Raw genomic sequence first — 13,559 nt, 5'->3', positions numbered from 1 at the left:
GAGCCTGGGAGGAGGATGACACATGCTCTGAGCACTCACTGGATCTCAGTTTCTGATGGATCTGGAAGGAGGACCGTTGAGACATCTTTCTCTTTTAACTCAGGTCCCACCTGGGCCAAGTTTGGATTTCCTGAGAGCAGCATCTCTGTTAGGTTATTTAGGCTGTTGTTTTCTTTGGTTTTGGACTCATCCAAATGCAGGGCTTCTGGTGTTACCTTTTCTTGTGGCTGCATCTTTCGATTTCTGAGAGGAGAGGAAAGAGTATTGATCAGGGATGCTGAGGGAGTGGAGCAGGCCTGGCTCTCCCGATGGGTTAGAGAGTTTGAGGAGGAAATCCAGTGTACAGTCTGGGAGCCATTTGAGAAAAGTGGCCATGGTTTGACGTCCCTTCAGTAAACAGCTTATACTTGCGTGTGCCTCACTTCATCAAATCCTTTACTGCCACTTGTGAGCCCAGCATTATCACTATCCCCACTTACAGATGAGGAAATGTGGCTTAAAGAGGTCAAAGAAGGCCAGGTGTGGTGGTGCAAGCCTGTAATCCCAGCAGGTCAGAAGGCTGAGACAGGAGGATTGTGAGTTCAAAGCCAGCCTCAGCAACTTAGCGAGACCCTAAGCAACTCAAGATCCTGCCTCAGAATTTCAAAAATATATTAAAAAGGGCTAGAGATATGGCTCAGTGGTTAAGCACCCCTGGGTTCAATCCTCTTTACAAAAAAAAAAAAAAAAGCCCAAGAAGCTCATACCTGAGTTGTATGCTTCAGTCTCCCCACTCTGAGTCCTGTTTCTCACCAAACCACACTATACTCCCCAGGACTGTCATCTTACTTAGTACAGGTCCTTGTCCTTCCACATCCTATCCCCTAAGATGCTGCAGGAAATTTCTAATTAACCTGTGTCTGTGTGTTTCCTTCTCCAAACCAGCCTATCCACACCACCAGTCCTGTGTGTACAGCCCAGGCCCACACACCTCACTCCCTGGCCCAACACCCTCATTGGCTTCCACCACCCACTTCCACAACCTGATATTCCTCCCACAAATCTGTCCTCTCTCCAAGTTGGTTTTACTTAAGATACCCCTAGAATGGAGGGGTCTAGCTCTGCTAAGAGCTGAGTATCCAGAGAATTCCTTGAGCCACAAGAGGGTACAGGTCACTTTCTGTTGCTCCCATGGATGGCCACATTGATTCATTTGACTTCTGAGGGGATATTCTCTGACAGGGGAAGAGGGGCAAGGCCACCTTCTTAATGGCTACCCTCCCCTGGATCATGAACCTTGCTGGTCAGCTCCAGGGGGTGGTAGTCAAGAACAATTGCTGGGTTTTCTTTTTCTTTTCTCTCTCTCTCTCTCTCTCTCTCTCTCTCTCTCTCTCTCTCTCTCGTAGAGGGACACATTCTTTTATTTTTATGTTTTTTAAATGTGCCTCACACATGCTAGGCAAGTGCTCTACCACTTGCGATCGTGATCCTCCTGCCTCAGCCTCCTGAGCTACTGGGATTACAGGCCTGCACCACCATACCTGGCCTTCTTTGACCTCTTTAAGCCACATTTCCTCATCTGTAATGGGGGATGGTAATAATGCTGGCAGTAAAGGATTTGATGAAGTGAGGCACATGCAAGTATAAGCTGTTTATTGAAGGGACGTCAAACCATGGCCACTCTTCCCAACCACAACCACAGCCCAGTTGCTGGTTTCTTAACAGCTTTGTGTTCTCAAAGGACCCTGAGGCAGCATTTTGTCCAAAAAGGCAGACAGCCATGGACTCTAAATGACCCCTTCCTAGATTTCCTCTGGGAAGGCAGGGCCCCTACCTCCAGGACCACCCCAGAGCAGCTCCTCACCTGTTTGCCTGGATGCTCCTTCCCAGGAGGGCAAGGCTTATGACCATCACCACAGCCGACAGGGCAAGGATGGAATAATTCCAAGGAGACCCTGAGGAGGGACACGCAGGACAGAGCCTTGAGGAGAGGCCAGGTGCCTCTCAGGCCCACTAACAGTTGGGGCTTGGGCTCAGACCAGCTCACAGCATCGATTGTGCCCTGCTGTGGAGATCCTTGTCAAGGATGATGAGCCCTCTGCACCAGGGCAACTGCCAGTGGGCAGGGGGATGACACCATGGCTACCCTAGAGAAGCCCTGGTCTAAAGGGGGAGGCAGCCATGCAGTTGGAGAATAGTGGGGGAAAGAGAGTCAGGGGGAAAAGAGGTGAGCCAAGACAAACTTCCCAGTCTTCCATTTTGCCTCCTGTGTACTTCAAGGAAATAAAGAAAGAAGGAAGGGAGGGAAGGCCGGGAGAGGAAGGAGTGATGGTCAAGCTGCCTAGAGATGGTACATAAACTGGCTAATCTGAATTTGGCTACTCAAGATTTGTCCACAGTGGGCTGGGATTGTGGCTCAGTGGTGGAGCTCTTGCTTGGCACTTGTGAGGCACTGGATTCTATCCTTGGCACCACATAAAAATGAATAAATAAAATAAAGGTATTATGTCCATTTACAACTAAAAAAAAGTAAAACTTTTTTAGAAGAATATTACTCAAAAAAAATTGTCCACAATATCAAAATGAGGTGGGGTGCGGCCTCAGGACATTTACATGTGCTGCTCCTCTGACAGGAATGTTCTTCCCCCATATAATCTGCATGGCCAATTCCTTCCTCTTTCTCTGCTTAATTTTTCATCTTATTACACATCATCAATATGCTGTGCGTGTTAGTCATTTACCTTGTTTATTTTCTGTCCACTAGAATGTATGCTTCACAAGGGCCGAGATTTTTCTGTTTTACTCACTACTGTAATCCTAGTGCTGAGAAGAGCACACAGTAGGAGCTTAATAAATATAGCTGTGATGACTGGGTGGCTGAGTAAATGACCACACCCTGAAAAAAAGAGGGTGAGATTCAGCCAAACCCCTCTGGGTAGCCAGACATCTGGTCTCAGTCCCTGTCCTGGAGGGAATGTGCTGACTGATGTTCGGGAGGGGGCTTTGGCCAAACCCTGCTCTGTGAGTTGGGGAGTACCACTGCCCACCCACCAGCCAGTCCCTCACCACTTACCATCTTCTACACGAAAAAACCAAACCATTTCTTCCAGCAGCTCCTGAGGCACCACAGTGCCAACTGGGACTCCGATAACCTCTTTGCTCTGGTCCATGTTCCTTGTCCTCGTTAGGGTACGTTTCTGGCACTGAAATCCTTAGGCCCCTTGGCCACAGCTGCTCTCCTGGCCTCTCTTGGGTTCTGGTCCCTGAGCAGAGAAGCCCTGAAGCCCCTGGAAACAAAGCAGAGAGCATGACTGGATATCCCAGCGCAGCTTTACCTCCCTTCTAGGCAAAAACACAGGTTTTCTCTGGCCTAGGGTTTTAGGACCAAAACAGCCTCAGTCCAGGAGCAGGTGGGACCTGGGACCATAGAAGCAGGAATGACTTGATTCTTTATTAAAACTCATCACATGGGAGAAGAGCAGCACCAGTCTAGGAGGGAAGAGGACTGGCCCAATGACAAGCCATGGAACCCTGGCAGAGGTTGTATGGAATCCCTGCCTCTCTAGTCTGCCCAGCATCACCACCCACCTCTACACCCATAGCCCTCCTCAGCAAACTGTCCCACCCAACGCACTTCATCTCCCATGGTAGCCAATCACAGGCCTTTGTCTCATGTGTTAAAGCTGATGCTTGGCTCACCTGAGACCAAGAGCTGGGAAAAGAAGAGCCAGAGAAAAGCCACTACCTTACCCCAGGCCCGACTGGTGAGTGCTACCTGCAGTTTGGCAACACCCTGAGAAATTTTTCTTTTCTTCCTTATCTTCCTTCATTTCTTCCCTCCTTCCTTCCTTTTTTATTTATTTATTTTTTTGGTACTGGGAATTGAACTCAGGGGCACTCAACCACTGACCCACATTCCCAGCCATATTTTGTATTTTATTTAGAGACAGAGTCTCACTGAGTCCTTTTTCTTTGGTACTGGGGATTGAATCCAAGAGTGCTGTAACACTGAGTTATATTCCAGTTATTTTTATTTCTTACTTTGAGACAGAGTCTAGCTAAGTTGCTGAGGCTGACCTTGAACTCAAGATTCTCCTGCCTCAGCCTCCTGAGTTGCTGGGATTATAGGTGCACTCCACAGAGTTTCGCCTACACCCTGTCCTTTCTCTCTCTCCCCCTCATTTCTTTCTTCTTCTCTCCCTCTCTCCTTTTTGCCTTCCATTCTTCCCAAGAACTGGAGCCTATGTTCCCTGGATAAATTCCTTCCTTAATTTGAGTTTATATCCATCCCTGCAAAATAAAGCAGGTTAAGCTATCTATGTTGACCAAATCTCAGACAATCTCAAAACAGTCACAGATTTTGACATTTTTATATATTACCTTACTATTACTACTTAATTAAAAATTTCTAATATCCATAAAGAAATAGTAAAATTCATTTCGACAATATATTTGGTTGAAACCAATATTTCCAAAATATTTCAACATGTGATCAATATAAAAATTTTTGAGATATTTTATATTTTTTCAGCACCAAGTCTTTGACATTCAGTGTAAATCTTACATTTACTGCATATTTCAATTCCCACTAGCCACATTTCAAGTGCTCAATGGCCACCTGTGGCTGGCAGCTCTTGTACCAGACAGCTCAGGTTTGTGCCTCAGCCTGGGGCCAAGGCTTGACAGCTGGTTTTATGCCTCTGGCATAAAAACCACAGGATGTGATAGGTAGGCCTTGGGCAGAGGGCCAGCTCCCCCACTGGCTCCACCTTTGGCTAATGGTGTTTAGGTGTTCTGCTCTGAAGAACAGAAGAGGAACTAAAAAGGCAGATGCAGAAATTAGGAAAGTAGAGATGAACAAAACCAAAAGCCAGTTTGGTTTTGTTTATATGTGATACTGGGGATTGAACCCAGGGACACTCCACCACTGTAATATCTCTCTAGCCCTTTCATAGAATTTTTATTATGAGACAGCTTCTCACTAAGTTGCCCAGTCTGACCTCAAATTTGGAGATCCTCCTACTCAGCCTCTTAAATTGTTAAGATTACAGGCATGTGTTGCTGTTCCTAATTCCAAATACAGTTTTTATTTTTTAATTTTTTACTTTTTCACCTGTCCAAGATTTTATTAGCGGGACCATAGTGGCCAGTTGCAGAAGGGAAGGGAGTGGAGAGAGAGGGGAAAGAGAGGAAAGAGAGAGGCGGGGGGAAGAGGGGCGGGGGGAAGGGGCCTTGCTAAGTTGCTGAGGCTGGTCTCAAACTTGCATCCTCTGGCCTCAGCCTTCCAAGTCTCTGGGATTACAGGCATGCACCACCACACCCAAGTCTTATTAATACTTTTAAAAACTGTGTTTGGGCTCTCTCTCTCCCTCTCTCTCCCTCTCTCCTCCCCACCCCTCTCTCTCTCTCTCTCTCTCTCTCTCTCTCTCTCTCTCTCTCTCTCTCGACCCCCTTCTCTTCTGCAACTGGCTGCTATGGTCCCCCTAATAAAATCTGGGACAGGTAAATGGTTGTTTCGGTTTGTTGAGTTTACAGAGCTTTTCCGCCGTTCCTACATTGGTGACAAAACCAGGACCGGGATCCCCGTCACTCAAGGCGGAACCCTGTTCCCAAACTTCGAGCCCAACCGTTCCTGTCACAGTCCACTCCTCTGATCACCTGCCTCACATCCACCACCTGCCTGCGGATTGGTTAAAACCGGTTGCACGCCCTCCAGAGGACAATCGCACCACAGCTCCCAACCTTGCAGGACCCCCACAATAGCCCCGATTTACCTTTCCACCTCAGGGATTACCAGCTACTTGCCAACGAGCTGGACGACACTCATGTATTAAGAAATCATTATCAAATAAATTTAATGCCAGGAATGGAAAAACAATTTGACATTAAAGTGTATCAATGTAATTCACCATATTAATAGGCTAAATGAGAAAAAATGTGATTAACACGTCTGATACAATCTGCTAAGGGGCTGGGCATGTAGCTCAGTGGTAGAGCCTGGGCATGTACAAGACCCTGGGTTCAATATTTAAAATTCCTACATCAGGAGTTCTTATTTAATAGACATAGTTTTAGTTTTATAAGATAAGTTCTAGGATGGCTGGTAGTGATGGTTATTCAACAGTGTCAATGTTCGTAGTACTACAGAGCCATACACCAAAAGATGTTTAAGATCAAAAAATTTGTTATGTGAAAAAAAAATTCTAAACCGGGTGTGGTGGCACACACCTGTAATCCCAGCAGCTCAGGAGGCTGAGGCAGGAGGGTTGCAAGTTCAAAGCCAGCCTTAGCAAAAGTGAGGCACTAAGCAACTCAGTGAGACCCTGTCTCTAAATGAAAGTACAAAATAGGGTTGGGGATGTGGCTCAGTGGTTGAGTGTCCCTGAGTTCAATCCCTGATACAAATATATATATATATATATATATATATATATATATATATATATATATATATCAAACATTAAGTGGGGAAACTTTAAATATATTTACTTTAAGGCAACAGCTTACTGACTGCACTTGACCATTGGTTTAATCTAGACCTTGGGATCTTGGTAAATACTCTAATAGAGAAAAGAAAAAGAAGTGCAAAATAGATAGGAAAAGAGACAAACTTGTAATTTGCATATACAAATAATTTACCTGGAAAAACAATTAGAATGAGTAAAAGCATTCATTAGGGTTACTATATCAGTAGCATTGCTCAGATTATTAGTGGGTTGGGAATTAGATAAAAACAAGATATGATTTGCAATAGCTTCTAGGTTAACCTAGCCAAAAATATAAAATACCTGTATGATGAAAATCTTAACTTTAGAACAAGAAAAAGGTGATCTAAATAAATAACAAAAATGTCATTATCCTTATGTCAATCAAATTCACTGCAATTCCAATCAAAATGGATTTTTGAGGACCTTGAGTAATTTGATCTAATAGTTACATAGAAAAATAAATATCTACAAGTAACTAAGTCAATCTTGTGGGTGGGGATGAAGAGGAGAGATTAGCCCCACCAAATATGGAGACACAATAATAAAAATTGTGGTTTTGACACAAGACCAGACACTAGACTGAGGAATCAGAATAGAATTTGAGGAAGACCTATCTACACATGGGAACTTCATATACATATCTCTATCAACTGCAGGGAAAGGAAGATTTATAGTAGGGACTTGGAGACTGTTTTTGCAAAAAGCACTGACTCTTCACTTGGGCCTGCAGATGCCTGATGGGTAACTAAAAGTAGGACAAAAACTTGCATCTCTGCTTTCGTTTTGTTTCTGTCTCCTTTGCCTTGAACTCTGGGTCAGATTCCTGAACTTAAGCATGTTAATCATTAAGGAGCATCCACTGAAAGCTGGTAATCCTCTCTCTTCAAGAATGAAGATGTCAAGATAAGAGTAACTTTTATTTTCAACAGATTATCAACTGCCAGCTTTACGACATCCTGTCCCAGACCCCTGGAGTGGCGCCTAGAAGTCTTCAGTCATTGCCCTAAATTTATTTCCAGAAACAGTGAAGCCTTGCAAGCAGATCACCCCACGATATGACTGCCCCCTAAATAGGAGCAATCGTCTCATGGGAAACAAATTGCCACCCTTTCCAGGATCACAGATCTGATAGAAACACATCACGTGAAGAAAAATGAGATTGCTCCTGAGCAGCAACCAGGCAATTTCCTAGTTATCCAAAGCAGACTCCCATCACTGCCCCCTCCGCAGCAGTAATTTTCTTAATACTGATGAGACTCAGTGCCATCAGAACTGAGATAATGATCAAACAGACCCGTCTGACCAAGTCTGCTTGGCTGTGTATACTTCTTGTCCCCTTCTCTACATAATCTTGGAGCTCATGTCAATACCCTCCAAAGACAGGGCTGCAACACTTGATCTGCCTTGTCTTCCCAATGTAGTTCTACTGATCAATCCTTTCCTGCTTTTCACCATTACTCTTTCCATTTGATTTCCAGGGTGAGGTCCCCTGTGGTCTAGGACTCTAGTAACAGAATTATTTAGTAGATAGTGTAGGGAAAACTGGCTCACCATATGGAGAAAACTCCCAAGGGGTGCATGTCTAACAAACTGCACTTACAAAGAACAGACTCAAAATGCATGAAAGGCCTAAATGTTAGAGGAGTAATACAAAGTCAAGGCCAGATGTAGTGGCACACAGCTATAATCCCAGCTACTCGGAAGGTTGACACAATTACAAGTTTGAGGCCAACATGGGCAATTTAGTAAGACTCTGTTTCAAAATATAAAATAAAAAGGCTGGGAGGGGCTGGGGTTGTGGCTCGGGGGTAGAATGCTCAGCACCACATAAAAATAAATAAAATAAAGGTATTGTGTCCAACTACAATTAAAAAATAAATATTAAAAAAAAGGACTTGGAATATCTCAGTGGCAGATCATCCCTGGATTCAAACTCCAGTATCACAAAAACAAAACAAAAAGTTAAGAGAAGGTAAGTAGGACTTCCTAAATAAAACCATGAAAGTTCAGATCATCCAATAACAACATACATTTATGAATTTGCATCAAATGTATACAAATATTTTACTTATTTTCCTGAATAAAACCATGAAATTTCAATAACAACACACACACATGAATGTGCATAAAAAATAAAGATACCTATTCTTGAATAAAGTGACAAAAACATTTCCATTTGGGATAAGGTACTTACAATACTTAAAACCAAGATGGGATTGATATCTAGAATATACAAAGAATTCTTGCAAATCAACAAGAAAAAAAACATGAACCCCAATAGGTAAACTGATGGAAGATGTAATTTGGCAATTCTCAAAGTAGGAAACTCAAAAGGCTTGGAAGCATATGAAGAAATGTTCAGGGTTGGGCTTGTAGCTCAGTGGTATAGTGCTTGCCTACTATATGCGAGGCATTGGGTGTGATTCTCAGCATGGCATATTTAAATAAGTAAAATAAAGGTCCATTGCTAACCAAAAAAATATTTTAAAAAACTGTTCAGACTCCTTGGAATCAGAAGAATGAAAAGAAAAAATGAGATGCCACTTGACATCCATTGGAGATTAGCACAGTTTGAAAGCTGGATGGGGCCACCTATTGAGGGGTTACAAAGCCTTAGGAATTGAGTGATAGAGGGAGTGGCAACGAGGCAACAACCTGGAGAGAAAATTAGTCAAATAAGATGTATACACCTCCTGACACTGCAGTCCTGCTCCTGAGAATGAACTAAAGAAATGATCCTCAGGAGGGTGTCACAAGCCATCCGTGGTTTGCATGTGAGTCACCCCACATGGAAGCCTTGTCGACAGAGACATCTTGTGCCTGGAAATGGCCAGTGGACATTTCCTCTGGTCAATTGCCCAGGGACAATGTGAATCTCTTTTCCACTCTGCCTTGACCTACGCAGCACTTGAGATGGGTGTGACCTGCCAAGATATCAATCAACCTGCTGATTGCAAGACATCAAAAATCGAGACTCCACCCTTGAAATCTTATCCCTGCCTTTGGTGTAACCCCTTAAATAAACCACCAGAGCCATTTTCCCTTTGTCTAGTTCCAGAACCCAGGTGCACTAGATCTATCAGGGGCTTCGTGTTATGTAAATATATTTCTGAGTATCTGTGTTTTGTTACTTATTAGTTATCTGAGATTGTAAGTTTTAGGGTGGCTTGGATTCCCCTGGGAAGAAAGAAGAACCCCTTCAAGAGACACTGGCTGTTGTTAATCCCCCAGAAAGGAAGGATCTACCAAATGTTTGTGAATATTCAAAATATATACACACAAGCAACAACACCTATTTTTACAAGAACCCATTTCTAAAAAGACACATATTAAACACATTAGGACAAATGTGTTTAAAATTATTGTCTCTGGGAGAGGAGGAAAATGGGAGCAGGAATGGAGATAAAAGTAATCAGAGAAATTAAACAAAAGGGTAAAGAACAGATTCACCATGAATACACAGCCTGGAACCCTGGTAAGAAAAAAATGGAAGGTAAAGAGAGTAAGCCAGGTGATGTCAAGTTCATGAGCTCAGCAACCTCAGCCTGAAACAGAAATAGCCTTTGGACATTAGTTCAGACTTGTTCACAAACAACTGAATGGCCAAAGTGAAACACTGATATTAACCAAAGGACTAAATTGATACCAGTGTTTTCTCCAGCACTAAATGCTCTGAGAAAACTGAAGGAACATCAAAAGATTTTAAGGGAAAATATTTTGACATGAATATAATGCTGAGTTTTTTAGATTTTTCATGAATGATCACACGTCAAGGTGGAGATGTTCACTACCTACTTCCTCATCAGAAGGATAACATGGAAAAACAGAGTTACAGGATGGCTAACAGACATGATCTTGTCTTCCAGCTGCAACTGACTGTTCAGAACACTGTTCTAAGGATGGCGCCGGTCTATACAATCTCAGCACCTGGGTTAATTAGTAACATCAGCCACAGGCCCCTGTCCCATATGCTAATCCCCCATGCCTACAGAGAAAGGAGTGTGGAGGTCAGGACTGACAACTGTCTCCGTCTGGGTAGTGGGATGGGGCCTAGACAAGTGGGGCGTTCACTTTGAACCCTTTGGTATTACATAGACCTTTTGCAAGTATGAACTACTTTCATGATAATAAATGTAATTATAGTTTGTGATACTGAGGATTTAACCCTGGGGTGTTCTACCACTGAGTACACCTTCAGTACCCCCCCCTCTTTTTTTTTTAAATTTTGAGACAAGGTCTTACTAAGTTGCCCAGGCTGGCTTGGACTTGCCATCCTCTTGCTTCAGCCTCCCAAGATGCTGGGATCACAGGAGTGTGTCACCATGCCAAGCTTGTATAAAATTTTCAGTGTGTGTGTGTGTGTGTGTGTATGTGTGTGTAGTATAATCTCTGTGTGGGGTATATGTGTGTGTCTGTGTGTCTGTATGGTTCTGGGGATTGAACCCATGGCCTCGCACATGCTAAGCAAGGGCTCTACCACTGAGCTACACTGCCAGCCTCTATTGTATAGTTTCTGAGACACCAATTCCAATTTTGAATATTTATTTAATGAAATAAATCAAATAAATGTAGAGTTGCAAATAGCCTGATGTCTGTGGTGGAGTATGTATTTTTAAAATGTATAATAATGTCATAGTAAATACATATCAACCAGCAAAAAATCAAAATGAAGAGTGTTATAAATCCAAACTGAGACTCAATCTTCCCTCACTGCATTAAATGCCCCCCAAACAAAGGAAAGTGCCAGAGGACTCATGCAGTTTACCTCTAGAGTGTTATTACTCTTTTACTGTTGAATTAAACTTCATGCTTTATTTGGATTTTATTGATTTTCTTATTAATGTCCTTTTCCCCATTCCAGGATCCCATCCAACACATCCAACATTTAGTTGTCCTGTGTCCTTAATTTCCTCTAGGAAATCCCTGTTTTTTAATCAGGGCTTAGCCATCTGCCATTGGCTGTGATTTCTGCCAAAGACCCTAGACCACCACCCCTGTAGTAGGTTGAGAACACTCACCCTGGATCCTGGTTCCTGGGGCCTTGATGTGCTGATGGGTGCAGCACTGATTTCTGTGGTGTCCTCTTCCTCCTCCTCACAGGACAGTCTCTGCAGCTGAACTATCCAGAAAGGTGCACTTGTGTCCTGGTGGGGACAGTGCCAGCAGGGGCTATAGCAAATCGGCCCATCTGGTAGCTCTGCCCTTAGCATACGCCCAGAGTTGTTGCCTTTGCAGTCACTCTGGGGTGACTGACCTCTTGACTAAGTCGCCTCAAATGGCAAGCAGGCTCCACCTGCCTTTCACAGTCTGAAAGAATCAGGAGCTCAGTGCATTCCATCATAGTGGAGGGCCCCCTCCAGGCCTGTGTTTCTCATCATTGTCAATCTTTAACTAAAGAGCAGGAGTCAAGGCTGGGTTTTTATAGCCTTTGCTTTCTCATAGTGAAGGTCATGCATCATGTGAATTCCTTGGAAGGTGCTATAAAGTCAGACCTTTAGAGGGTGGGGTTGGGGAAGACTGTGTGATCACAGAAGAGGAGCAGGAGCAGGCTTGATACCTTGGAGTGGGAGCAGGAGTCAGGTGCTCCCCTTACCAGGCCAGACCCATTTAATTCTGACAGTCTGTGGACCCTGGGCTTTTCTACCCAGTGTCTCTGCATCTCCAGCAACCATTATCATTGGCTTAGAAAGGGGTTTTCATTTCATAAATGCAGAAATAGAGGCTGAGTGAGGTTGAGTGTCAAGCCAAAAAGTTCCTTTATGAGTTAAGCTGTGGTCAGCAGTGTGGATGACAGCATGGCGCAGAGGGAAAGAGACCCAACCAGGAACCTGAGGGCAACATGGAACCTTAGCTCCTTACCACTCTGTAACACATTCATTCATTCATTCACTCAGGAAATATTACTTAAACACCTACTGGGTGTATACAGGGTAAACTAGACAGGTGAGGACACTGCTGTCTTGGAGCTCAAACTCCAGGGGAGATAGGCAAAGTAAGACATAAACGAGATAACTGCAGTTAGTGATAGTTTCTGTGACGTTTAAACAACATAATGATCTAGAAAGAGATGGGGTGGGGAGCTATGATTACTATATTACTATACTAAAAAATGAACACTGAGTTAACCATGCAAAGACCTAGGACAGCAGGTGCAAAGACACTGAAGAAATTATGAGCTTAATGAGCTGGAGAAACAGTGGCCCAGGGGCTAAAGCCCAGTGATGAGGGGAAATGGCTTGAGGATCCTTCAAAATTTCTTTCTCTGGCTCTCTCCCTGCTTCTCTCTGTATTATGACAGGGACAGAAAGGCTGACTTTGCTAAAAGCAGTGACTCTTCATTTAGGCCTGCAGATGTCTAGTGGGTAACTGAAAGCAGGATAAAACGTGTCATCTCCGCTTCATTTTATGTTTGTCTTCAGGTCTCTGCTCAGCTCTGCATAGAGGTATATTAATAATTTAAGGAGGGTTCATCTGAAAACTAGTAATATAAATTTCATTAGCCCTAAATTTACCTAACCTATCTTGCCCCTTTTCAAAACTGAGGCAAAATTTGTAGCATCCTGTTTCAGACCATTGAAGTGAACCTGAAAGAAGTCTTCAGTTGTCCTACACTTTCCAGGAATGGTAGGAGGCAGCACATCACCCCTCTATGAGATGGACCCCCTAAACAGGAACAATCAGCAATCATCTCATGAGAACTGAATTGCCCCCTCCCAGGATCACAGGTCTGTTACATAAACATGCTAAGTAACAAACAGAAAGTCCCTCAAGCAAGAACTCAAAAGTCACCTCACAGAACCGAACTGAGAGAATATCAACCAGACCACAGTTTGACCAAGACTGTCTAATTATACACACCTCTCATTCCCATCCAACTCTTCCTCTTCTTAAAACTACAGTTCAGACCAGGTTGGTGGTGCAGGACTGTAATCTCAGCAACTCAAGATTCTGAGGAAGGAGTTTCAGAAATTGGAGGCCAGCCTCAGCAACTTAGTGAGAATTTATCTCAAAATAGAAAATAAAAGAGATGGGGATGTAATCCACAGGTAAAGCATCCCCGGGTTCAATCTGCAGGATTTCAAAACCAAAATG

At 43.6% G+C, this 13,559-nt stretch overlaps 1 protein-coding gene across 1 annotated transcript; it reads right to left on the bottom strand.

Annotated features, from left to right (window-relative positions):
* Positions 1-35: 35 nt before the first annotated feature.
* On the bottom strand, positions 36-3,149 carry Slc51b (SLC51 subunit beta). Its single transcript, XM_026384781.2, has 3 exons — positions 3,053-3,149; positions 1,844-1,934; positions 36-243 (listed from the first exon to the last, which is right to left on the bottom strand). Exons 1-3 carry the CDS (start codon positions 3,147-3,149, stop codon positions 36-38), a joined length of 396 nt encoding a protein of 131 aa, XP_026240566.2.
* Between the last annotated feature and the right edge of the window lie 10,410 nt (positions 3,150-13,559).

Source organism: Urocitellus parryii, chromosome 6, assembly GCF_045843805.1.
Source record: "Urocitellus parryii isolate mUroPar1 chromosome 6, mUroPar1.hap1, whole genome shotgun sequence".
Taxonomy (NCBI): Eukaryota; Metazoa; Chordata; class Mammalia; order Rodentia; family Sciuridae; genus Urocitellus; species Urocitellus parryii.
The sequence above is the reverse complement of the archived record's forward strand: the minus strand, read 5'-3'. Positions and strand labels throughout refer to the sequence as shown.